The 26,916-nt window shown below is 45.0% G+C and overlaps 1 protein-coding gene across 4 annotated transcripts in view; it reads right to left on the bottom strand.

Annotated features, from left to right (window-relative positions):
• Window positions 1-26,916, bottom strand: part of farp2 (FERM, RhoGEF and pleckstrin domain protein 2) — a 237,559-nt gene that overhangs the window by 66,885 nt on the left and 143,758 nt on the right. For all 4 annotated transcript variants that reach the window (XM_067995648.1, XM_067995650.1, XM_067995651.1 and 1 more), the window contains exons 14-17: window positions 18,965-19,149; window positions 9,359-9,448; window positions 8,695-8,828; window positions 2,897-2,978 (exon numbers count right to left, since the gene is read on the bottom strand). In XM_067995648.1, the coding sequence (XP_067851749.1) occupies window positions 2,897-2,978; window positions 8,695-8,828; window positions 9,359-9,448; window positions 18,965-19,149 (491 nt within the window). The remainder of the gene's footprint in view (window positions 1-2,896; window positions 2,979-8,694; window positions 8,829-9,358; window positions 9,449-18,964; window positions 19,150-26,916) is intronic.

The raw sequence follows: 26,916 nt of genomic DNA, 5'->3' as shown, positions 1-26,916 counted from the left end.
AGGATGAAGTCCATCAGGACCTAGGGACTTGTCAGCTTTTAGTTCTAATAATTTTTTCAAAACCCTTTCTCTGGTGATTGTAAATGTTTTAAGTTCCTCCCTCCCTTTCACTTCTTGATTCACAATAATTTCTGGCATGTTATTTGTATCCTCTACAGTGAAGACTGACTCAAAATATCTGTTCAATTCATCCGTCATTTCCTTATTCTCCTGTATTAATTCCCCAGACTCTCTCTTTGGAGGACCAACGTTCACTTTACTTAAACTTTTCCTTTTTAAATACCTGTAGAAACTCTTACTATCTGTTTTTATATTTCTAGCTAGCTTTCTCTCGTATTCTAATTTCTCTCTCCTTATTATTATTTTCGTCATTCTTTGCTGATTTTTATATTCTGACCAATCTTCTGACCTGCTACTAATCTTCTCGGAATTGTATGCTCTTTCTTTCAATTTGATACTATCTTTAACTTCCTCAGTTAGCCACGGATGGTACGTCCTTCCCCTAGAGTCTTTCTTTCTCACTGGAATGTATCTTTGCTGAGTGTTATGAAATATCTCATTAAATGTCTGCCACTATATCTCTACTGACCTATCTTATAACCTAATTTCCCAGTTCACTTTAGCCAGCTCTGTCTTCATGCCCTCGTAACTGCCCTTATTTAAGTTTAAAACACTAGTCTTAGACTTACTCTTCTCTCCCTCAAACTGAATGCGAAATTTAATCATATTATGATCACTGCTACCTAGAGGCTCCTTTACAAAGAGGTCATTAATTAATCCTGTCTCATTACACATTACCAGATCTAGAATAGCCTGCTCTCTGGTTGGCTCTAGAACGTGCTGCTCTAAGAAACTGTCCCGAACGCACTCTATGAACTCATCTTCCAGGCTACCTTTGCCGATCAGATTCTTCCAATCTATGTGTTGATTAAAATCACCCATGATTATCGCTGTTCCTTTCTCACAAACCCCATTATTTCTTCCTGTATACCCTGTCCTACAGTGTGGTTCCTGTTAGGGGGCCTATATACTACTCCCACAAGTGACTTCTTGCCTTTACTATTTCTTATCTCTACCCAAACTGATTCTACATCTTGGTCTTTAGAACTAAGGTCATTTCTCTCTATCACACTCATGTCATGCTTAATTAACAGAGCTACCCCTCCGCCTTTTCCTAGCTTCCTGTCCTTCCAAAATGTCAAGTACTCTTGAATATTCAGGTTCCAGCCTTTGTCATCTTGCAGCCATGTCTCTGTAATGGCTATCAGATCGTACATATTTATTTCTATTTGAGCTGTCAATTCATCCATTCATCATCAAAACTTGTGTTGAAGAAACGGCCATCAACACTGGGACAAAGCTTCACAAAACACCAACACTGGGACAAAGCTTCACAAAACACCAACACTGGGACAAAGCTTCACAAAACACCAACACAGGGTCACACAGCCTCACAAAACACCAACACTGGGACACAGGGTCTCACAAAACACCAACACTGGGACACAGGGTCTCACAAAACACCAACACTGGGACACAGGGTCTCACAAAACACCAACACGGGGACACAGGGTCTCACAAAACACCAACACTGGGACACAGGGTCTCACAAAACACCAACACTGGGACACAAGGTCTCACAAAACACCAACACTGGGATACAGGGTCTCACAAAACACCAACACAATGACACAGGGTCTCACAAAACACCAACACTGGGACACAGCGTCTCACAAAACACCAACACTGGGACACAGGGTCTCACAAAACACCAACACTAGGACACAGGGTCTCACAAAACACCAACACAGGGACACAGGGTCTCACAAAACACCAACACTGGGACACAGGGTCTCACAAAACACCAACACTGGGACAAAGGGTCTCACAAAACACCAACACAGGGTCACACAGCCTCACAAAACACCAACACTGGGACACAGGGTCTCACAAAACACCAACACTGGGACACAGGGTCTCACAAAACACCAACACTGGGACACATGGTCTCACAAAACACCAACACTGGGACACAGGGTCTCACAAAACACCAACACTGGGACACAGGGTCTCACAAAACACCAACACTGGGACACAGGGTCTCACAAAACACCAACACTGGGACACATGGTCTCATGGGTCAATCGAGATCTTTTTCCCTTTTCGGTCATAATGGACAAATGTTGAGCTCTCCACAGCTGGACTGTCAAACATTCTGTTATTTATATTGGTTACGTGGCTTGTTAGCTGCTTGAAAAATGTCAAAGAATCTTTATTACAACTGCATTGTAATGTCCTTCATTACAACGGTAACTACACTTCAAAACACCAACACAGTTTGGCTGTAAGCTTTGGGACGCCCTGAGGTTGCGGAAGGCGCTATATAAATGCAAGTCGTTTTTTCTTTTGTATTGTGATTAGTTGATCTTTTAGTGCTCCTCCTAACAAAATCGCATTGTGCAATATTACCATTTAAACACCTTACACACTTGCCATTTTGTTAGCAGGCCATCTATAAAATTTAAAAAGGCCACTTATCATTTTTTTCGAAGAAAATAAAGATGTGAAGAGTGGAGAAACATTCCATTTCTCTGGACTGACACCAACAGGAAGAAAAGCCCCCAGAGATCCATCAACTGATGCTTTTGGTGAGTTGGGCTGGAAACAAAAGCATGTGGACCAAGAGACCTGGAGAATAGTGAATAGCTGATAACACAGGGTCATCAGGCACGATGCTGAATCTTCATACTGAAAGGGCAGGTTTGAATTCCCGGCACTGAGCACGATGCAATCACACACATGAAACAAATGTGACCTTTACTAAACACAATGGGCATGGCTGTCCAACATCACAAACACTTCCACCAATGGAGTAAATCGTGTTGTTGTATCGCACCTTGAGGACGCACATGTTGCGAAGCATGACATCACCGATTCTCTGATAATCTCCTTTCGCGTGAGCATTTGATCGTCCTTCCCTGAAAAGCAAAAATATACATGATGATGGACACGTGCACAGAATGAGGCCCTCCTCAATGAAACCCCCTCCTACAGAGTGTCCAGTGATTACTGCATCTAACACTCTAAAAAAAAAACTCCTAGATTAAACCATCTCCTCAAGAGAAAGTTCAATGACACTTAGATTAAATCTTTGTTCTTTGGGGAGTACAGTGAACTCTGGATTAAACCTTCCTGTAAATAATACAGCAACTCCTGAATTAAATGTCTTCCTTAAGACAGGATGACTGTAAGGGTGCCTTTACTACAACTGAAGTGTGGCTTTGAAGTGGTTTCACTTTGCACCAATTATAATGTAAATGTGACCAAAATATGGAGTCATGTCTGGCCTGACCTGACATCAGGGAGAAGCAGAGAGAGACCCCTTCGAGGAGTCAGGCCCGAACACTGGGTTTACAATTGATGCACTTCACTTGTGGTGCAAATGCACCCTGAGATTACCAGATGAATAAAGATGAGGAAGGCCATTTATCCCAATTTAGCCTATCCATCCAAACAAGAAAACTTTACAGAGACCACATGACAGTCCCATCCAATAGGCTCTGCCTGGCAGTTTATTCCACGTGTTGATTACCTTTTGTGAAGAAATTCCTCCTGGGCATATCAGTCCCAGACTTGATGTTTTATCAGTTTGAAACCTCCTGGGCATATCAGTCCCAGACTTGGGGCAGCATTTTAGCACCCGCCAGCGGGTGCGTTCCTGGCGGGGGGGCCCCGAAAATCGGGAAATCCCAGAGCGGGACCGAAGCCCGCCTCGAACCCACCCACTTCCGGGTTCCCCGCTGACGCGCCGGCCTGCGCGCGCAGCCCCCGCTGGTGGGAATCCCGCAGGCAATTAAAGCCAGCGGGATGCCACTTGAAGCTATTTATTTGGCTTGTTCAGGTCATTAACTGACCTGATTAAGGGATTATGTGAGGAGGGGTGGGATTTTAGAGCAAACTGGGACTGTTTCCCTCACTGGGGGAAACACTCCCAGTTCAAATGGACCTGTTGCAGCTGTCAGCCTGTGGCAGCTGCAAAGGTCCATTTGACAGGTGGTGGGGGGTAGACCCTCACTCATTGCAGGAGGCCACTCTGTTACTTGGGACAAAGTTTGGCCTCCACCACCCTCCTCCTGACAATCAAAGTCACCAACTTGCACACTTACCCCGGGGTCCAGAGACATGTACCTACCTTGCGGACCCCCTCAGATGTACAACTTCCGGATGGGGGCCGCCGTAGCTGCGGTCATGACCTCCTCGGAGGGCGAACAGCATCACCAGCCTCACCGGCCAAGCCGTCCACCTCTGACACGTGGAGCTCCACAACAGAGCGCTGTGACACATCCACCTGTACAGCAGGAGGGAGGGCTACCGCAGAGAGAGATGCGTCGCAGAGGGCACTACCCTCGCCACAGGGTCCACAGACCGAGGCTCAGCTTCCTGGACCTCTCTGAGCAGCAGTGCACACGGAGGCTCAGAGTCACTCGACATGTAGTCGTGGACAGCTGCAGCCTCCTTCATGCCAAGCTGCTCCCGGCTGGCCTGAGCACCATCTTCTTACCTGTCGCTGTCAAAGTCACCACTGCCCTCTCCTCCGCATCCTTCCAGGGTGCAACCGGGGACATCACCGACGTCTCTCAGCCGTCTGCACAAAACAGCCCTGCAAATACACCTACACCCACTCTGCAGTGACACAATGGGTGGCATCAGTTGTGGGTCTTCATAGTGATCCTCAGGAAAGGGCATTATTGCACAGACCAGACAAGATTCGCAAAGACGTGGCAGTAGTGGTGACAATATAATATGTAATGTGAGTTGGTCAGAAATTCAATATAAGTAACAACCATGACAAACCCTCAAACACCCTTGTGCATCTCCTTCATGCTCACGACACGTTTGCCTTACGCTGCCTACTGCACATATGTGATGCATGCCCTGTGGCTGCAGCACAGGTATTGGCAGGTTGAATGAGGCTGGCCGTGAAAGAGATGCACGAGAGGGTGAGTATGAGATAGAGCCATGAGATTGTATGAGGATTGGGTTGAGTGGTAGTGGTGGGATGAGTACTGGCGAGGTGAGTAGGTGCAGGTACGATGAGGATGAGGTTTGAATGGGTATGAGGGGCAATGTGACAGAGTAGTGTTGGCAGTGCAGAAGGAGATGTGGGGTGGGGGCGGTGATGTGGCAGACGGAGTGTAGGGGAAAGAGTAAGTGTACTCACTGTGGCTGACCTACTGAGGTCATTGCAGCGCCTCCTGCACTGTATGCAGGTGGGCGATATGTTGGTGGTGCTGGTGACCTCCTCTGCCACCTCGAGCCAGGCCTTCCTGGTGGCAGAGGCAGGCCGCTTCCTCCCGCCCGCCGGGAGGAAGATCTCTGTCCTCCCCCTCCTCCTCACCCCGTGTATTGATACCTGGAGTGAGGCATCATTAAACTGGGAGCAGCCTTCCCCCTGGGCTACTCCATGCTGTGATTTTTTTCTGTTTGTTGCAGCATCTATCAGTGGAGGACTGCGCCTTTAAATAGAGCTCCTCCAGCTGACAGATCTTACTGCGCATGCGCAGCCCGCCCGACGCGCAGATCAGCAGTGGGGAACCCGGAGGAGCAGGTAAGTGAATCCAATTATGCTACGATCGCGCGGGGAGCTGACTGATTTCACCGGGCGCGTGACCCACGCGCCCGATAGCCCCCCCGCCAAGAACCCGCAGCCCTGCTAACATCGGGCCCTTGGTGTTTTATCAGTTTGAAACCCCCTGGGCATATCAGTCCCAGACTTGGTGTTTTACCAGTTTGAAACCTCCAGCTCCTTGCCCAACTGTCTTGGTTTAACTTGAAATGCTGTGAGTTTACCTTTTCTATACTACTAACATTTTATACTTCTATAAAGTGTCTCCTCAGTTGCTTTCTTTCAAGGCTGAAGAGCACCACTTTCTCTCATTTATCCTCACAGCTCAGTCCTCGGAAGTTGGGATCAGCCTCGTAGCCCTTCTCTGGATTGCCTCAAGGGCCTTAAGGTCTCTCTTGTGACTTGGTGACCAAAACTAAATCATACCAAAGGTGTGGTTCGACCAAAGCATTGTACAACTTCAGGAGGACTTCCTCTGACATGTACTTCACTGACCTGGCGATATATTTCAGCATTCTGCTTGTTTTATTGTTTGTGCTAACCAGTGCCTTGACATGCTAAGTCCCAAAACTAACAACCCCTCCCCCGCAATTCTGTCAACCTCACCTTTAGCTATTTCTGCATCATTCATAAAGCATGTACGGTGCCCATTCTTACTTCCAATATTTAGTGCCTTACACACATACATACATCTCCATTCAATTCATTTACAGATTTTATCTAACTCCTTTCAGTAATTCCCTGGCTGTTTCCTTAACTCAACCCAGCCCCACCCCCCAGATGAACTTCACCACTGTGCACTGTTTCTCAGAGTGGTTGATGAAGTCCTAACATCGAGCACCAACATATCCCACTCAGTACTTCCTCTCCCAATTCAGGCATCACTCCCCTAACAGGGAGCCACTGCTTCCTTCCAGCCAGTTTCTTATCCATTTCCAGGTTTACCTTGAAGTCCTGTTGCTTTGAACTTATACTTGTAAACAATTTTACAACACCAAGTTATAGTCCAGCAATTTTATTTTAAATTCACAAGCTTTCGGAGGCTTCCCCCTTCCTCAGGTGAACGATGTGAAATGAAGTCCTCGAAATGAAATCGCATTTATAATTCACAGAACAATGCTTGGTGAGTACAGACAGTTTTTTCAACTGCCCGTTGCCAAGGCAATCAGTGTGCAGACAGACAGGTGTTACCTGCCAGGTCTCACAGAATATACAAATCACCAAAAAAAAAACACAAAAAAAACAAAAAACCAACAAACAAAAAAAAACAGAGATAGAGAGGTAGAAACATAGAAAAGACAGCAACTGACCCGTTATATTAAAAACAGATAACATTTGTTCGCTGGTGGGGTAACGTGTAGCGTGACATGAACCCAAGATCCCGGGTTCTTGGGTTCATGTCACGCTACACGTTACCCCACCAGCGAACAAATGTTATCTGTTTTTAATATAACGGGTCAGTTGCTGTCTTTTCTATGTTTCTACCTCTCTATCTCTGTTTTTTTTTGTTTGTTGGTTTTTTGTTTTTTTTGTGTTTTTTTTTTGGTGATTTGTATATTCTGTGAGACCTGGCAGGTAACACCTGTCTGTCTGCACACTGATTGCCTTGGCAACGGGCAGTTGAAAAAACTGTCTGTACTCACCAAGCATTGTTCTGTGAATTATAAATGCGATTTCATTTCGAGGACTTCATTTCACATCGTTCACCTGAGGAAGGGGGAAGCCTCCGAAAGCTTGTGAATTTAAAATAAAATTGCTGGACTATAACTTGGTGTTGTAAAATTGTTTACAATTGTCAACCCCAGTCCATCACCGGCATCTCCACATCTTGAACTTATACAGCAGTGCTGAAGAATGATTATACCCAAAACATCAACTTGCCTTTCTACAGATGTTGGCCGACACACAGTGTATTTCCAGGCATTTTATTTTTGTTTCAGATTTCCATCAATTGCAGTTCTTCTTTTTATCACAGTTCACTTGATAGGTCACCTCTTTGAAGAAGTCCAGATTGTCGGACAGGATATACCACTTTAGAAGCTAATGACTAGGTTATTATTGTACAGAGTTTGTTGCTGATAATTGGTTTCGTTATTTCATTTGTGACTGAAATAAAACTGATGAGTCTCTAGTCTCTCAGATTTGATTTGTCACCAAACATTCCCTCTTTAGAGAATAAGGTAACTCCTGAATTAGATCCTCTCAGAGAGATTACCGCAAATCCTGGATTAACTCTCCGATACACTGCAGCACTTCCTGTATTTAACACTCTCCTCGAGAATACAGCTCCTGTACTCTCCAAAAGAGGGTGCAGCACCTCCTGGATTCAGCTATCTTCTCAAGAGGGAGTAGAGTGACTCCTGGATTTAACCTTCCCCTGCAGACAATCGCAAGTTCTTTGTGAAATCCTTTCGTGGAGAGCACTTCAATTCTTCGATTAACCCTCCTCGCCAAATACAGCAATTCCTAAAGAAAACTTTCGCCCATGCGGAAAAGAATCTACACTGTGGGGTATTCCTCAGTCTTTGAAAGGAGCAGCACCCTCATAGAGTCAAGGGAGAGAATCTAAAGGACATAGATCTTTTAAGATGATTGGGATGCCAGAGACATCAACAGCACTGCCCATCTCTGCTGTAGTGAAACACTGCCTCCCTGTGGCTGGCTTGCAGTTCTGACCTTTCTAACGTGCCAGTAATTTGCTTTGATTTTTTTTATACTGCTGTGACCACAGTATCTTAGTAAAAGCAATGTTTAAGCTTAAGGAGTTTCCCTGAAGAAATGTTCTAAATCAATATAAATATGCAGCCCCATTAAACTTATTTCCTTTTCAAATTAGAGTGCTGTGTACAAAGGCGCAATGAGTCAGTGTGTGGTGTTAGAAATGGACGTACTCCAGGACAGCTCTCAACAGGCGTGTACTGAAGTTGTTATTTGTGGCACAATCCTGACAGTTCTGTGATGCGGTTATTGGACAGCACTGATATATGATCCACAAGTACTCAGGGACATGTTCACTGTGGGAAGAATCCTACCTTACACTGAAAGCAACAAAGGCAAAAGGAACTCACCAAAGAGCTAGTCTCTGTTCAATCTCTTTCAGAAATCCCCGATGAAACTCATAAAAAGGGTCAATGTTGGAAAACAGCAGAGTCATTAGTCCCTCCGGCATCGCGCTCTCTTTGATAACCGCACTACGGAACCACTAGAAAAGAAAGAAAGACTTGCATTTATACAGCGCCATTCACAACTTCACAACATCCCAAAGCGTTTTACAGCCAATGAAGTACTTTTTGAATAGTCACTGTTGTAATGTAGAAAATGCAGCAGTCAATTTGCGCACAGCAAGGTTCCACAAACAACATGATAACGGCCAGATAATCTGTTTTTCGTGACGTTGGTTGAGGGATTGGCCAGGACACCGGGAAGAACTCCCCCCTGTTCTTCTGCAAAATAGTGCCATGGGCGCTTTTACGTACGCCTGAGAGGGCAGGCAGAGCCTCGGTTTAACATCTCATCCAAATAACAGCACCTCTGACAGTACAGAACTCCCTCAGTATTGCACTTAAGTATCAGCCTAGATTTTACACTCAAGTCTCATGGTTTGGGGCTTGAACCCACAACCTTCAGACTCAAGGGCAAGAGTGCTACCCACTGAGTCACTGTAATAACAAGGCACCAAGGAGTAAGTAGAAAAACACTCAGAACAGGCTAGATCCTACAGAATCGCCTTACCACAGTGATAACTTCCAAATCCTTCAGATAGGTCCTTTCTGTGGTCAGGATTTCCTTTGCAATGAAGTAGGCCTTGTCAGCTGGGTAACGCTGTAAAACACCCAGCAGACATTAAACCATCATCTCAGGCAATCCAACATAAACATAATCAGCCCTCAAATCATCACGGAGGTGCCTCGAATCGGGCTGTGGACAGAGTTGTGCAGGAAGTACCCCCTCCCTTCCATGCAGCAGGAGGGAGGTAGGTCTGAAATCCAGCTGTTTTCGCCCATGCGACATTGGATCCAATGAATGTCCGTGCAGCCCTGGTGTCCAGTGTTGCTATTATAAAAGGTGAGCAATTAGGGGAATCAGTGGAAGTTGGGGGGGGTGGAAATCAGGCATTTAAAATCGGCTGACGCAGGGGAAGCTAACAGCATGGGGCAGGGGCACAAACAACAGGCGAGCGGAAGTCCTGTCCCAGCACAGCTTTGCCAGAAAGATAGGAGTTTGCATTTGGCCACAGCTTGGCAGGGGAAGGCTCAGGAATGGCCAAGTATTGGCGGGGAGCATTGAGGGGGAGGGTTGCAGGAATAAGCAAGAAATGGGGGCAGGTCTCCAGAACCTGCTGGGACTCGAGGGATGGTGGGACAATTCAGGGGTCCTGTTAGAAATAAATAATTTTAAATCATTTATGTTTTTAATAAATCTATAAAAACAAAAAATAGACCTGAAGGATGTAGTAACCTGAAACTACCGAGGTGCCAACCAGCACGCCACCTACTAATTGTGGACGATCAGAGATAAATAAAGTCAACAGAAAAACACGAGGAAAGTGTGACGGAAATAGTGTGACAGAAAAAGTGTTACAGGAAGTGTTAAACTACAGGAAGTGTGTGTGGACTCAGGCCTTTTTGATTATAGGTATTAAAGGATACAATTAGCTCCCTCACTCCAAATTCTTGTGGAAGTCGATATATGGCCCCTGAGATATTCAGAAGTGAGTTCCCTGGATGGCTCAATGGGTTAATGTGCCACCAGGCATGGTACTAAACCACAGAGACCATGGGTTTCTGACTCGATTCCTGATATGTGCTGAGTTAGCTGATTCATGCCAGGGCAGTGACCGTGCATCACTGGTGGCGTCTCTCTTCTTGGGGTAGGGAGGAGAGAACAAAACACCAGCCAGTTCCTGCTGGACAGTGCACGGAGACAGCAGACAAGGGCTGGATCAGGCTGGCCTACCAGCACTCAGAGTCTAGGTTCACACATGCAGAATGGGCCTTTCAGTGAGATATCAGATGGCAACTGACCATCATGGACAAGTACCCTAGCACGAGTCAGCGCCTTCAGGAAAAGAGAGAAAGAGAAAAAAACAGCTTTATTCTGAAAAAAGAAAGGAAGGAAAAAAAGGGAAGAAGGAAAGAAAGAAAGAGAGAGAGAAACAGAAACAGATAGACTTGCATTTATACAGTGCATTTCATGATCTCAGGATATCCCAAAGTGCTTTACAGCCAATAAAGTACTTTTAAGGTGCAGCCACTGTTGTAATGTAGGAAACGCGGCAACCAATTTGCACACAGCAAGATCCCACAAACAGCAATAATATAATAACCAGGTAATCTGTTTTTTTGGTTATAAAAAATGCTGGAAATACTCAGCAAGTCAGGCAGCATCAGTGGAGAAAGAAACAGAGTTAACGAGACCTAGAGCGGGAGGAGAGTCTGAGAGTCTAAGGCAAGTCATGGCAGCACAGCTCGCACCCGTGATATGCTCTTCCTGCACTATGTGGGAAGTCATGGACACTACCAGTGTCCCTGGCGACCATGTGTGCAGGAAGTGTGTCCAGCTGCAGCTACTGGCTAACCGTCTTTCGGGGCTGGAGCTGCGGGTGGACTCACTGTGGAGCATCCGCGATGCTGAGACTATCGTGGATAGCACGTTCAGTGAGGTGGTCACACCGCAAGTAAAGATTACGCAGGCAGAAAGGAAATGGGTGACCGCCAGGTAGAGTAAAAGCACTAGGTAGGTGGAGCAGGAGTCCCCTGGGGCCATCTCCCTCTCAAACAGATATTCTGCTTTAGATACTGTTGGGGGAGATGGCTTATCAGGGGAAAGCAGCAAGAGCCAGGTTCAGGGCACCACGGGTGGCTCTGCTGCAGAGGAGGGGAGGAAGAAGTGGCAGGGCTATAGTGATAGGGGATTCAATTGTAAGGGGAACAGATAGGCGTTTCTGCGGCCGCAAACGCGACTCCAGGATGGTATGTTGCCTCCCTGGTGCTAGGGTCAAGGATGTCACGGAGCGGCTGCAGGGCATTCTGGAGGGGGATGGTGAACAGCCAGTAGTCGTGGTCCATATTGGTAGCAACGACATAGGTAAAAAAAGGGATGAGGTCCTGCAAGGTGAATTTAAGGAGTTAGGAGATAAATTAAAAAGCAGGACTTCAAAGGTAGTGATCTCAGGATTACTACCGGTGCCACGTGCTAGTGAGTATAGGAACAGGAGAATAGACAGGATGAATGCGTGGCTGCAGGGATGGTGTAGGAGGGAGGGATTTAGATTCCTGGGACATTGGGACCGGTTCTGGGGAAGGTGGGACCTGTACAAGCGGGACGGGTTACACCCGAGCAGGACCGGGACCAATGTCCTCGCGGGGGTGTTTGCTAGTGCTGTTGGGGAAGGTTTAATCTAGAGTGGCAGGGGGATGGGAACCTGAGCGGGGAGTCAGAAGGGAATAAAGTTGAGAGCAGCAAGAGAGGGGAAGACCCAGGGGAAATCTACAATAAAATTGTACAAACAGTTGTTCAAGAACAAGTGAAAGGGAAAAGCGTAGAGCAGCGGAAATAAAGTTTACTTTAGGCACGACAGATAAAATAAAAACTAGACGGCGTAAGGCGATTAACCTAGCATCAAAGCTGTGGCAGGGGGTTGGGAACCTGAGCAGGGAGACAGAGGAAAGCGTGTCAGGAAGGGACAGAAGGTATGGAGTAAAAGGTAAAGTGTTAAAAAAGGAAAAAGCGGGAACTAAGTGTCACAAAACAGATTTGAAAGTTCTTTATCTGAATGCACGTAACATTCGTAACAAAATGGACGAGTTAACGGCACAAATAACTACGTATGGGTATGATCTTGTGGCCATTACAGAAACATGGCTGCAGGGTGACAACGACTGGGAATTAAATATGCCAGGGTATTTAACAATCAGGATGGACAGGCAGGAAGGAAGGGGAGGTGGGGTGGCTATGTTAATAAAGGAAGGAATCACTGTAATACAGAGAAATGATATTGGGACAAAGGATCAGGATAATGAAACAGTTTGGGTAGAGATAAGGAATAATAAGGGGAAAAAAACACTAGTGGGCGTAGTATATAGGCCTCCTAATAGTTGCAACTCTGCTGGAAGAAGTATTAATCAGGAAATAGTTGGGGCATGTAATAAGGGAACAGCTATAATTATGGGGGATTTTAACTATCATATTAACTGGACAAATCAAATTGGGCAGGGCAGCCTTGAGGAAGAGTTTATTGAGTGTATTAGGGATGGATTTCATGAGCAGTATGTAACTAATCCTACAAGGGGGCAGGCAACCTTGGACCTGGTCCTGTGTAATGAGCCAGGATTAATTAATAATGTCCTAGTTAAGGATCCCCTTGGAATGAGTGACCATAACATGGTTACATTCCATATCCAATTAGAGGGTGAGAAGGTTGGTTCTCAAACAAGCGTACTGAGCTTGAATAAAGGAGACCATGATGGTATGAGAGCGGAATTCATTAAAGTGGACTGGGAAAATAGATTAAAGGGTAAGACGGTACATGAGCAGTAGTGTTCATTTAAGGAGTTATTTTACAACTTTCAAGAAAAATATATTCCACTGAGGAGAAAAGGGTGTAAAAGAAATGACAGCCATCCGTGGCTAAGTAAAGAAATTAAGGATAGTATCCGACTAAAAACAAGGACATATAAGGTAGCCAAACTTAGTGGGAGGATAGAAGATTGGGAAGTCTTCAAAAGACAGCAAAAAGTAACGAAAGGATTGATTAAGAAAGGGAAGATAGATTATGAAAATAAATTAGCAAAAAATATAAAAACAGATAGCAAGAGTTTCTACAGTTATATGAAAAGAAAAAGGGTGGCTAAGGCAAACGTAGGTCCCTTAGAGGATGAGACCGGGAAATTAATGGTGGGAAACATGGAGATGGCAAAAATGCTGAACAAATATTTTGTTTCAGTCTTTACGGTAGAGGACACTAAGAATATCCCAACACTGGACAAACAGGGGGCTCTAGGGGGGGAGGAGCTAAATACGATTAAAATCACTAAGGAATTGGTACTCAGTAAATTAATGGGACTCAAGGCGGATAAATCCCCTGGACCTGATGGCTTACATCCTCGGGTCTTGAGGGAAGTGGCAGTCAGGATTGTGGATGCTTTGGTAATAATTTTCCAAAATTCTCTGGACTCGGCAAAGGTCCCGGCAGATTGGAAAACTGCTAATGTAATACCCTTATTTAAAAAGGATAGTCGGCAGAAGGCTGGAAATTATAGACCAGTTAGCCTAACATCTGTGGTGGGTAAAATTTTGGAGTCTATTATTAAGGAGACAGTAGCGGAACATTTGGATAAACATAATTTAATAGGACAAAGTCAGCATGGCTTTACGAAGGGGAAGTCATGTCTGACAAATTTGCTTGAGTTCTTTGAGGACATAACGTACAGGGTGGATAAAGGGGAACCAGTGGACGTAGTGTATATTGACTTCCAGAAGGCATTCGACAAGGTGCCACATAAAAGATTATTGCTCAAGATAAAGAATCACTGGATTGGGGGTCATATTCTGGCATGGGTGGAGGATTGGTTATCTAACAGGAAGCAGAGAGTTGGGATAAATGGTTCATTCTCGGACTGGCAACCAGTAGCCAGTGGTGTTCCGCAGGGGTCGGTGCTGGGTCCCCAACTCTTTACAATCTATATTAACGATTTGGAGGAGGGGACCGAGTGTAACATATCAAAGTTTGCAGATGATACAAAGATGGGAGGGAAAGTAAAAAGTGAGGAGGACATAAAAAACCTACAAGGGGATATAGACAGGCTGGGTGAGTGGGCGGAGATTTGGCAGATGCAATACAATATTGGAAAATGTGAGGTTATGCACTTTGGCAGGACAAATCAGAGAGCAAGTTATTATCTTAATGGCAAGAAACTGGAAAGTACTGCAGTACAAAGGGATCTGGGGGTCCGAGTGCAAGGAAATCAAAAGGTTAGTATGCAGGTGCAGCAGGCGATCAAGAAGGCCAACGGAATGTTGGCTTTTATTGCTAGGGGGATAGAATATAAAAACAGGGAGGTATTGCTGCAGTTATATAAGGTATTGGTGAGACCGCACCTGGAATACTGCATACAGTTTTGGTCTCCATACTTAAGAAAAGACATACTTGCTCTCGAGGCAGCACAAAGAAGGTTCACTCTGTTAATCCCGGGGATGAGGGGGCGGACATATGAGGAGAGGTTGAGTAGATTGGGACTCTACTCATTGGAGTTCAGAAAAATGAGAGGCGATCTTATTGAAACATATAAGATTGTGAAGGGGCTTGATCGGGTGGATGCGGTAAGGATGTTCCGAAGGATGGGTGAAACTAGAACTAGGGGGCATAATCTTAGAATAAGGGGCTGCTCTTTCAAAACTGAGATGAGGAGAAACTTCTTCACTCAGAGGGTAGTAGGTCTGTGGAATTTGCTGCCCCAGGAAGCTGTGGGAGCTATATCATTAAATAAATTTAAAACAGAAATAGACATTTTCCTAGAAGTAAAGGGAATTAGGGGTTACGGGGAGCGGGCAGGAAATTGAACATGAATTTAGATTTGAGGTTAGGATCAGATCAGCCATGATCTTATTGAATGGCAGAGCAGGCTCGAGGGGCCGATTGGCCTACTCCTGCTCCTATTTCTTATGTTCTTATGTTCTTATGTAACGTTTCAGGTCGATGACCCTTCGTCAGAACTGGAAGAAGTTGAAGATTAAACAGTTTAACTTGCTGAGCTTCTCCAGCATTTCCTGTTTTTATTTCAGATTTCCAGCATCCACAGTATTTTACTTTTGTTTTTTTGATGATGTTGGTTGCGGACACCAGGGTGAACGCCCCAGCTCTTCTTCGAAATAGTGCCACAGGATCTTTTACGTCTCATCCAAAAGACAGCACCTCCAACAGTGCTGCACTCCCTCAGTACTGAACTGGGAGTGTCTGCCTAGATTACATGCTCAAGTCTCTGGGGTGGGGCTTGAACCCACAATCTTCTGACTCAGAGCCAAGAGTGCTACCACCCATTGTTCCAAGGCTGACACCTAGTATAAAGATGCAGTATCAGTGGGAGAAGCAGCAGCTGCAATGTCACCAGACCAGTCACACTAGTTACATGGCTACAGGCTGTTGGTTTTCATTTTCCATTTCCTTAAAATGCTTTGTTATAGAATCACAGAATCATAGAAGCTTACAACATGGAAACAGGCCCTTCGGCCCAACATGTCCATGTCGCCCAGTTTATACCACTAAGCTAGTCCCAATTGCCTGCACTTGGCCCATATCCCTCTATACCCATCTTACCCATGTAACTGTCCAAATACTTTTTAAAAGACAAAATTGTACCCGCCTCTACTACTGCCTCTGGCAGCTCGTTCCAGACACTCACCACCCTTTGAGTGAAAAAATTGCCCCTCTGGACCCTTTTGTATCTCTCCCCTCTCACCTTAAATCTATGCCCCCTCGTTATAGACTCCCCTACCTTTGGGAAAAGATTTTGACTATCTACCTTATCTATGCCCCTCATTATTTTATAGACTTCTATAAGATCACCCCGAAACCTCCTACTCTCCAGGAAGAAAAGTCTCAGCCTATCCAACCTCTCCCTATAAGTCAAACCATCAAGTCCCGGTAGCATCCTAGTAAATCTTTTCTGCACTCTTTCTAGTTTAATAATATCCTTTCTATAATAGGGTGACCAGAATTGTACACAGTATTCAAAGTGTGGCCTAACTAATGTCTTGTACAACTTCAACAAGACATCCCAACTCCTGTATTCAATGTTCTGACCAATGAAACCAAGCATGCTGAATGCCTTCTTCACCACCCTATCCACCTGTGACTCCACTTTCAAGGAGCTATGAACCTGTACTCCTAGATCTCTTTGTTCTATAACTCTCCCCAACGCCCTACCATTAACGGAGTAGGTCCTGGCCCGATTTGATCTACCAAAATGCATCACCTCACATTTATCTAAATTAAACTCCATCTGCCATTCATCGGCCCACTGGCCCAATTTATCAAGATCCCGTTGCAATCCTAGATAACCTTCTTCACTGTCCACAATGCCACCAATCTTGGTGTCATCTGCAAACTTACTAACCATGCCTCCTAAATTCTCATCCAAATCATTAATATAAATAACAAATAACAGCGGACCCAGCACTGATCCCTGAGGCACACCGCTGGTCACAGGCCTCCAGTTTGAAAAACAACCCTTGACAACCACCCTCTGTCTTCTGCCGTCAATCCAATTTTGTATCCAATTGGCTACCTCACCTTGGATCCCGTAAGATTTAACCTTATGTAACAACCTACCATGCGGTACCTTGTCAAAGGCTTTGCTAAAGTCCATGTAGACCACGTCTACTGCACAGCCCTCATCTATCTTCTTGGTTACCCCTTCAAAAAACTCAATCAAATTTGTGAGACATGATTTTCCTCTCACAAAACCATGCTGACTGTTCCTAATCAGTCCCTGCCTCTCCAAATGCCCGTAGATCCTGTCTCTCAGAATAACCTCTAACAACTTACCCACTACAGATGTCAGGCTCACCGGTCTGTAGTTCCCAGGCTTTTCCCTGCAGCCCTTCTTAAACATAGGCACAACATTTACTACCCTCCAATCTTCAGGCACCTCAACTGTAGCTGTCGATGATTCAAATATCTCTGCTAGGGGACCCGCAATTTCCTCCCTAACCTCCCATAACGTCCTGGGATACATTTCATCAGGTCCCGGAGATTTATCTACCTTGATGCGCGTTAAGACTTCCAGCACCTCCCTCTCTGTAATATGTACACTCCTCAAGACATCACTATTTATTTCCCCAAGTTCCCTAACATCCATGCCTTTCTCAACCGTAAATACCGATGCGAAATAGTCATTTAGGATCTCACCCATCTCTTGTGGTTCCGCACATAGATGACCTTGTTGATCCTTAAGAGGCCCTACTCTCTCCCTAGTTACTCTTTTGCCCTTTATGTATTTGTAGAAGCTCTTTGGATTCACCTTTGCCTTATCTGCCAAAGCAATCTCATATCCCCTTTTTGCCCTCCTGATTTCTCTCTTAACTCTACTCCGGCAATCTCGAAACTCTTCAAGGGATCCACTTGATCCCAGCTGCCTATGCATGTCATATGCCTCCTTCTTCTTTCTGACTAGGGCCTCAATCTCCCGAGTCATCCAAGGTTCCCTACTTCTACCAGCCTTGCCCTTCACTTTATAAGGAATGTGCTTACCCTGAACCCTGGTTAACACACTTTTGAAGGCCTCCCACTTACCAGACGTCCCTTTGCCTGCCAACAGACTCTCCCAATCAACTTCTGAAAGTTCCTGTCTAATACCATCAAAATTGGCCTTTCCCCAATTTAGAATTTTAACTTTTGGGCCAGACCTATCATTCTCCATTGCTATCTTAAAACTAATGGAATTATGATCACTGGTCCCAAAGTGATCCCTCACTAACACTTCTGTCACCTGCCCTTCCTTATTTCCCAAGAGGAGGTCAAGTTTTGCCCCCTCTCTAGTCGGGCCATCCACATACTGAATGAGAAATTCCTCCTGAATACACTCAACAAATTTCTCTCCATCCAAGCCCCTAATGCTATGGCTGTCCCAGTCAATGTTGGGAAAGTTAAAGTCCCCTACTATTACCACCCTATTTTTCTTGCAGCTGTCTGTAATCTCCTTACATATTTGCTCCTCAATTTCCCATTGACTATTTGGGGGTCTGTAGTACAATCCTCTCCCTTCTTATTTTTCAGTTCTACCCATATGGACTCAGTGGGTGAACCCTCGGATATATCCCCTCTCACTACTGCCGTGATGTTCTCCCTAATCAAGAACGCAACTCCCCCTCCTCTCTTACCTCCTGCTCTATCTTTCCTGTAGCATCTGTACCCTGGAACATTGAGCTGCCAGTCCTGCCCCTCCCTTAGCCATGTTTTAGTAATAGCTATAACATCCCAGTCCCATTTGCCCATCCATGCCCTGAGTTCATCTGCCTTGCCCATCAGACTTCTTGCATTGAAATAAATGCAGTTTAATCTGGACTTCCCTTGGTCTTTGCCCTGCTTTCTCAGACCATCTGTCCGGTCATGTTTTGTGCACTCTCCCTTACTGCCTTATAGTGTGTGTATACTTCACACACGTTATTTTCAAAACTTCATGTTGTGACACCTGGCTTTTAGTTGGAAGTCATTGCTTAAACAGTTTGGAATTTTGCCTGGAGCAGAGTCCCTGCTGAGCAAACCAAAAATAAATAATAAAGTCACGGGTCACTAACATCCTTCAAACAATAAGCACGCAAAGCATACCCACTCCTCACCTTTCGCTGTGCTTCTTCTTCATCGTCCACTCTCATGCTCCCTACGTCACTGAGAATCGGGCTCTGCAGTGGCGATAGAGACTGAGAGGGCAAATTCAGATTAGACATCTGGGATCCAGAAACCAACACGCTGAAAGGACTCCTCGTAGTAAGAGGAGACAGCTGCAGGCTATCGACTAAACTACCTGAAAGGGATCAAAAACACAAATACAAAAAATAAAATCCAAGAGACTTCTCGGTAACACAAATAAATCCGAATGGGGAGGGTGGGGGGGTGGGGGGTGGGAAGAGAATCAGTTTGTGAAATATGAAGCGTTATAGTCAAACTTTAGAGAATGAGGATTTTGCCCAGGTCACTAATGTACCGTTTATATTAAGTTTTAACTTCAGGATCACATAGGGGATGACGAAGGGATCTGCACATCCAACACTGGATTTTAGGAAAGCTCATGATTGGCACTTCTACCAATGAAGGCATCCCCAGATGAACTTACATTAAAAAGGCTGTTCGGCCCATCGAAGGTAACCTCTCTCTAGTATTTACTCTCCCCTCACCACTTCCAACTGTTCTTGGATAGTTCCAATGCTTGCCTCTACTACCCTGTCTGATAGATAGTTACAAACATTTTATCTGTTTTAAATTCACATTTTATCTTTTTTAAATCCATCGGTCACTAATTTCCATTGATGTCCCCTGCTCCTACTTTACTGATGTACTTTGAAGTGATAAAACGGATTTACCCCAACTAACTGCCTCCTTTCGAGGCTGTCAAGCTAAGGTCACAGCTCCTTCCCTGGACACTCGGGGTTGTACTTGTGTACTTTCTGAATCCTCTCCTGTGCATGGATATCTTTGTTCCTCTTTTACTTTTATTTCTCCTGTGATTGTTCCAGACAGGGAGAAAGATGCATTACCTATCCTGCAGTCTTCATTCTTTGAATTATGTGCATTCTCCACACACTTAGGAACTTGTTAGGTCCTAGAGAAACCACACGCCGAGCACGCGCAGTCTCACAATGCTACAGATAGGTCTCTCTCTTACCAGTCTCTGTTGCCTCCATGTTGTGTGTGTCTGCCTCTCTCTCACAGGTATCAGTAATAAGACTGTTTAGTCTCCATTAACAAAGCATAGGGAAGATAACTAGCGGCTTTCTGTCTGCTTCAAAATTTAACTTGTGCTTTCTTTTGGAAAATGGATTAAAATTAGGATGGTGATATACACACACAATCTCTCAGCTTAAAATACTTTCTTAAGTTTAAAGAACACAAAATAAAAGCTAAAACAATTGCGTATTTAGTATATTCATTTATAAACAGCCTTTCTCTTTTAAAAAAAAAGCTCAATATAAACTTCACCTGAATAAAGTTTTTGAAATTTGTCCACTAGCTTTTCTTTAAAGCCAAATAGAGACAGAGAGAAACAATCTATCACATGGCTACTAATGTTTCCTCGGACTCTGTTCACATTGCACGTGGTCTGACTGCAAGGCCTTCAGCTAAAAGTATCACAGCTCTGGACAAAAGCATCAAGTCCAGCCCAGGTTTTTGGGAGATGCTGAGGCCTTCAAGTAAAAACTTCAATGAAAGTATTAAAAAACTTAAAAATAATCGAACAGATAAATTTAATCATGTTATTGTGAGAAATATAATATTTTGACTCTGTTTAAAACATTATTTTGAACACTAGAAATTTCAGTTACCAAGAAAAAAAAGCAGACAAAATATTTTTCAGAATGCATTCTGAGTGATTTGTGGGGAGAAAATAAGATAGCACCGCGTGGTAATGTGACAGGGAGCCATGACAGGACAGTCATTAAAATAACATTGAAACTCCTATTAGGGTGCCACCTACTGGTGTGACAGGGAAATGCCAATTTGAGTACCTACCCCCATTATCTCAACTCTCTGTCTCCGACCTCTGAACCAATTCCCTATCCAAGACAATAGGTTGCCTCCAATTCTATGCAATCTCATTTTTGTTAACAGTCTCTTATTTGGAACCTTGTTGAATGCCTTCTGCAAGTCCATATAAATAACATCCATAAACACTCCCTTATCTACTGAATAATTTCAGACCATAACCACAGCTCTCTTTTTTTGTGTGGGACTGCAGCTGCTGATAATGATCCTGCTGTTGCCATTTACGGCTCCTCTAGCTCCGTCTTTTGTTTACTTGTGCTTCTTTCAATTCAGTATACTGTGTTCGCTGCTCACAATGCATTCTCTTCTACGTTGGGGAGACCAAACGCAGACTGGGTGATCACTTTGCTGAACACCTCTGCTCAGTCTGCAAGCGTGACCCTGACCTGCCGGTCGCTTGCCATTTTAATTCCCTGTCACACTCCCACTCTGACCTCGGCCTCCTACACTGTTCCAATGAAGCTCAACGTAAGCTCGAGGAACAGCACCTCATCTTTTGATTAGGCACTTTACAACCTTCCAGACTCGACATTGATTTTAATAACTTCAGATCATAACCACTGCTCTCAAATTTTTTTTTGGACAGCAGGTGCTGGTAATGGATCTGCTGTTGCCATTTACAGCTCCTCTAGGTCAATCTTTTGTTTCTTAACCTGTCCCATTACCACCTTCCTTGCCTTGCACCATCATCCCTTTTGTCATTTAATCACTCGTGCCCTCTATCCTATCACAGACCTTCCCTTTTGTTCTTTCCTCCCCTCCCTCCTCCCTTTCCCCGGCTCTGTACTTAAAAACTTTAACTCTTTTAACATCTTCCAGTTCTGACGAAAGGTCATCTACCTGAAACATTAACTCTGTTTCTTTCTCCACAGATGCTGCCTGACCTGCTGAGCTGTTTTTATTTCAGATTTCCAGCATCTGCAGTATTTTGCTTTTGATTTAGTGTTTAATTCACGGCCACTTCTCTCCCAGTAATGCTCCACTTTGAAGAAGTTCTGCTTTTCTCTCCGGCGGGATTTCTGTTTGTCTCTTTTACCTTGTTCATCCTCATTGCTTTCTGTCTCCCTTCTCGCGTTTGATCACGTATCGACTAAAACTTGCTTTCGCAACCACATCTCTTTCCTCAGCAACCGTCTCCGGCTCTGACTTATCTACATGGATTCCAACTTAAATTTCACCCATCGTGTTTCGGATCCGCCCATGATTACAGATATCTCCATGATAGTCAGCATTCCTGCTCTCGCCGCTTCCTGAGATCCACGCTTAACGCCATGCACTGTCACACATGCGCACGCTACCTCTCTCTTCAGCAGCACCAACTCACTCGATTCCACTTATCCTGGTCTGCAGTTTCATTTCATCCTTCGCCTCATCCGGCACTTTAACAAAAAACTTTTTTCTTCCTTTTAGGTGTCAAGGACCCCAAGCCTCAACAACTCAGATACCAACGCTCCTCCTGATCCTTCTTCCCCATCACTTTCCTCTGACCCCACCCCTCCTTCCAATCTCACCCTTTATCGTGTTTTCACTATCCCCTCTGATCTTCCCCTCTCTGACCCTGAACGATCAGTCCTCAGCAAAGGCTTCAGCTTCATCCCCTTACGCTCCCACCTCAATGAATTTCGAGCTCGACATGATACTGAGCTCTTCTTCCATCACCTTCACCTCCGCACCCACTTCTTTGGCCAGGTGTCTTCTCCCCACACAGAGGGCCCTTTCTCTCGTCTGCAGAATTTTCGTTCCAACTGGACCCCTCCCTCTGGTCTCTTACCCTCTCTTGATCTTTTCATTGCAAACTGCTGGTGTGACATCGGCCGTCTCAATTTCTCTATTCCCCTCACTCACTCTAACCTACCTCCCTCCGAACTCACAGCACTCCGTTCTCTCAGGTCCAACCCTGACATTGTCATTAAACCTGCTGACAAGGGCGGCGTGTTGTAGTTTGGCGAACAGACCTCTACCGTGCGGAGGCTGAACGCCAACTCTCCGACACCTCCTCCTACCTCCCCCTGGACCACGAACCCACTGCCAAACATCAAGCCATAGTTTCCCAGACAGTCACTGACCTCATCTCCTCTGGAGATCTTCCCCCCAAGGCCTTCAATCACATAGTCCCCCAACCCCACACAGCCCGCTTCTACCTCCTTCCCAAGATCTACAAACAGGACTGCCCTGGGAGACCCATCGTTTCAGCCTGTTCTTGCCCCATGGAACTTATTTCCTCCTTTCTTGACTCTATTTTTTCACCCCTTGTCCAGTCTCTTCCAACCTACATCCGCGGCTCTTCCGACTCCCCGGCCCTAACCGTCTCCTTTTCACCATGGACATCCAGTCCCTCTACACCTCTATCCCCCACCAGGATGGCCCGCGGGCCCTCCGCTTCTTCCTTGAACAGAGGCCCAACCAATCCCCATCCACCACCACCCTCCTCCGCCTGCCTGAACTTGTTCTTACATTGAACAACTCACAACCGTTCACTTCCTCCAAATAAAAGGTGTCACTACGGGAACCCATATGGGTCCCAGCTATGCCTGCCCTTTTTGTGTGATACGTGGAACATTCTCTGATCCAGTCCTACTCAGGTCCCCTCCCTCACCTCTTTTTCAGGTATATTGATGACTGTATCAGTGTCGCTTCCTGCTCTCGCCCCAAACTCGAAAATTTCATCAACTTTGCTTCCAATTTCCACCCTTCCCTCACCATCACATGGTCCATCTCCGACTCTTCCCTTCCTTTCCTCAACTTCTCTATCTCTGTTTCTGGGGATAGGCTGTCAACCAATATCTACTATAAGCCCACCGACTCCCTCAGCTACCTTGATTACATTTCCTCCCACACTGCATCCTGTAAGGACTCTATTTCCTTCTTCCAGTTTCTCCGTCTCTGCCACATCTGTTCTGACGATGTCACCTTCCACTCCAGTGCTTCCCATATGTCTTACTTTTTCCTCAACTGAGGATTCCCCTCCACTGTAGTTGACAGGGCCCTCGACCGTGTCCATCCTGTTTCACGCACTTCTGCCCTCACCCCTTCCCCTCCCTCCCAGGACCATGATGGGGTCCCCCTTGTCCTCACCTTCCACCCCACCAGCCTCCACATTCAACGTATCATCCTCCGCTATTTCCGCCACCTCCAGCACGATCCCATCATCAACACATCTTCCCCTCCCTTCCCCTTTCAGCATTCCGAGACTGCTCCCTCCCCGACATCCTGGTCCATTCTTCCATCACCCCCAACACCCGCTCTCCTCCCCACGGCACCTTCCCATGCGAGCGCAGGAGATGCAACACCTGCCCTTTCACCTCCTCCCTTCCCACCATCCAGAGCCCCAAACACTCCTTCCAGGTGAAACACCAATTTAGTATATCGTATTAGCTGCTCACAATGCGGTCTCCTTCTACACTGGGGAGACCAAACGCAGATTGGGTGAACGCTTTGCTGAACACCTCTGCTCAGTCCACAGGCGTGACCCTGACCTGCCGATCGCTTGTCATTTTAATTCCCCGTCCCACTCCCACTCTGACCTCGGCCTCTTTCACTATTCCAATGAAGCTCAAGGAACAGCATCTCGTCTTTTGATTAGGCACTTTACAACCCTCGGGACTCAATATTGATTTCAATAACTTCAGATCATAACCACTGCTCCCATTTTTTGTGGGTCTGTTGTTGCTGGTAATCGTTCTGATGTTGCCATTTACAGCTCCTCTAGACCCATCTTTTGTTTCTTAACCTGTCCCATTACCACCTTCCTTGCCTTGCACCATCATCCCTTTTGTCATTTAATCACTCCTGCCCTCTACCCTATCACAGACCTTCCCTTTTGTTCTTTCCTCCCCTCTGCTCCCCCCTTCCCTGGCTCTGTACTTGCTTAAAAATTGTTAACTCTTTACCATCTTCCAGTTCTGATGAAAGGTCTTCGGCCTGAAACATTAACTCTGTTTCTTTCTCCACAGATGCTGCCTAATTCGCTGAGCTTTTCCAGCATTTTCTGTTATTTCCCTTATCTACCAAGTTAGTTATCACCTCAAAAAATAAAGCTAGGTTTGTTAGATATGACTTACCCTTTACAAATCCATGCTGGCTCTCTCTGATCAGTTCATATTTGTCATTCTGTCCCTAATAACTGATTCTAATAACATCCCCACAAATTATGTTAGAATAGGCCTATAATTTCCTAGTTTATCTCTCCTACCCTTCTTAAATAATGGAGTGACATTGGTAATGTTCCAATCCAAGGGGACAATTCCTGAATGGAGAGAGTTTTGGAAGATCGTAACTAAAGCACCTACAATTTCCCATCTACTTCTTTTAATACCCTGGGATGGAAACCATCGGATCCTGGAGATTTATCTATCTTTAATCTCATTAGTTTCTCTGTCACCATTTTTTTAAACTTATATTTAATCTAGTTATTTCCTCCCCTTGATTTACTTTTAGTTTTTCCTTGTATCTCTGGTGCTTTACCCTCATCATCTACCGTGAAGATCGATATAAAGTAGCTATTTGGTAAGTCTGCCATTTTCTGATTTCCAATTATATTACAACTGCTTCTGTCATTGAGGGGCCCACATTACCCTTAGCCACCCTCTTTCTCTTAATATATTTGTAAAAACCTTTACTGTTGTCCTTGATAACCCTCGCAAGGATTTCTCGTATTCCCTTTTTGCAGCTCTTACCACTTTCTTTGTATCCCTTTGCTGTTCTTTATATCTCTCCCAGTCCGTGGGATCTCTACTGTTCTTTGCATTCGTATAAGCCTTTTAGTTTTATACTATCTCTTACTTCCCTTGTTGACCAAGGTTGTTTAATTACACAAGTAGAGCGCTTGCCCTTTAGGGGTATGTACAGGTCTTATATTCTACCAAACACTTTTTTGAACACCTCTCAATGTTCATCCTTAGTTTTATCCATTAATAGTTCTGCCCAGTTTACTGTGTTCAATTCCTGCCTCATCCCTCCATCAGCCTTAACTACATTTTAAACTTTGGTTCGTGACTCTCTCTTCCTCTCAAACCTAGTATCGAATTCTATCATATTATGGTCCCTGTTAGCTACGTGTTCCTTTGCCATTAGATTATTGACTAATTCAGGCTCATTGCTAATTATTAAATCGAAGATGGCTTGTTCTCTTGTTGGTTCAAGAACATATTGTTCCAGAAAACTGTCCCGAATACACTCAAAAATTCACTGCCTTTGGGACTCGAGCTGTTCTGCTTCTCCCAGTTTATGTGAAAATTAAAGTCTCCCATTGTAACTACTCTGTTTTTGCAACAAGCTTCTCCGATCTCCACGTTTATGTATCCCACTACTTTATCAGTGCTATCTGGAGGTCTATAAACAAATCCCACCAAGGTTTTGGATCCTTTTCTAGTCCTCATTCTACCCATAGCGTTTCTACTGCCTGCTCACCCTTACTGATATCCCCTCTTTCTAATGCTGTAATAGTATCCCTTGTCAATATTGCTACTCCTCTTCCTTCTCCAGTTTCCCTGTCCTTTCTAAAGACCTTACAACCTGGAATATTTATCTCCCAGTCATGCCCAGCTTCATAGCCAGATCTCAGTTATGGCCACTAAATCATACTCTTTAAGCTGGATGTGTGCTTCTAATTCACTTATTTTATTTTTAACACATGTTTTAACTTATCACATTCCTTGTTATTTTTTTTATCACTGCTGAAGTATTTTGATCAGTTATTTTGTTGTTCTTTCCTATATTTGTTTCTGAACCTGAAGGATTTATATTACATTTAATGCCACTGATGACCTGGACTTCGCTCTCATCCCTTCTGTTTAGCCTTTAGGCTACTTTTATTTATGTTTCTGCCTGAGCACCCCCCCCCTCCCCAACCAACACTTTCATTGGTTTAAAATCTTTCTACAGCCCTATTTGTCCTTTCTGCTAGGACCTTGGTCCCAGCTCGATTCAGGTGGAGCCCGTCCCAGCGGTACAGCTCCTTGCTGTCCCAGCACTAGCGCCAGTGTCCTATGAAATGGAACCCAGCCCCTCTTTCCCACACCAATCCTTTAGC

Source organism: Heptranchias perlo, chromosome 13 (genome assembly GCF_035084215.1).
Source record: "Heptranchias perlo isolate sHepPer1 chromosome 13, sHepPer1.hap1, whole genome shotgun sequence".
Taxonomy (NCBI): Eukaryota; Metazoa; Chordata; class Chondrichthyes; order Hexanchiformes; family Hexanchidae; genus Heptranchias; species Heptranchias perlo.
This window is presented reverse-complemented; position numbering and strand designations above follow the sequence as displayed.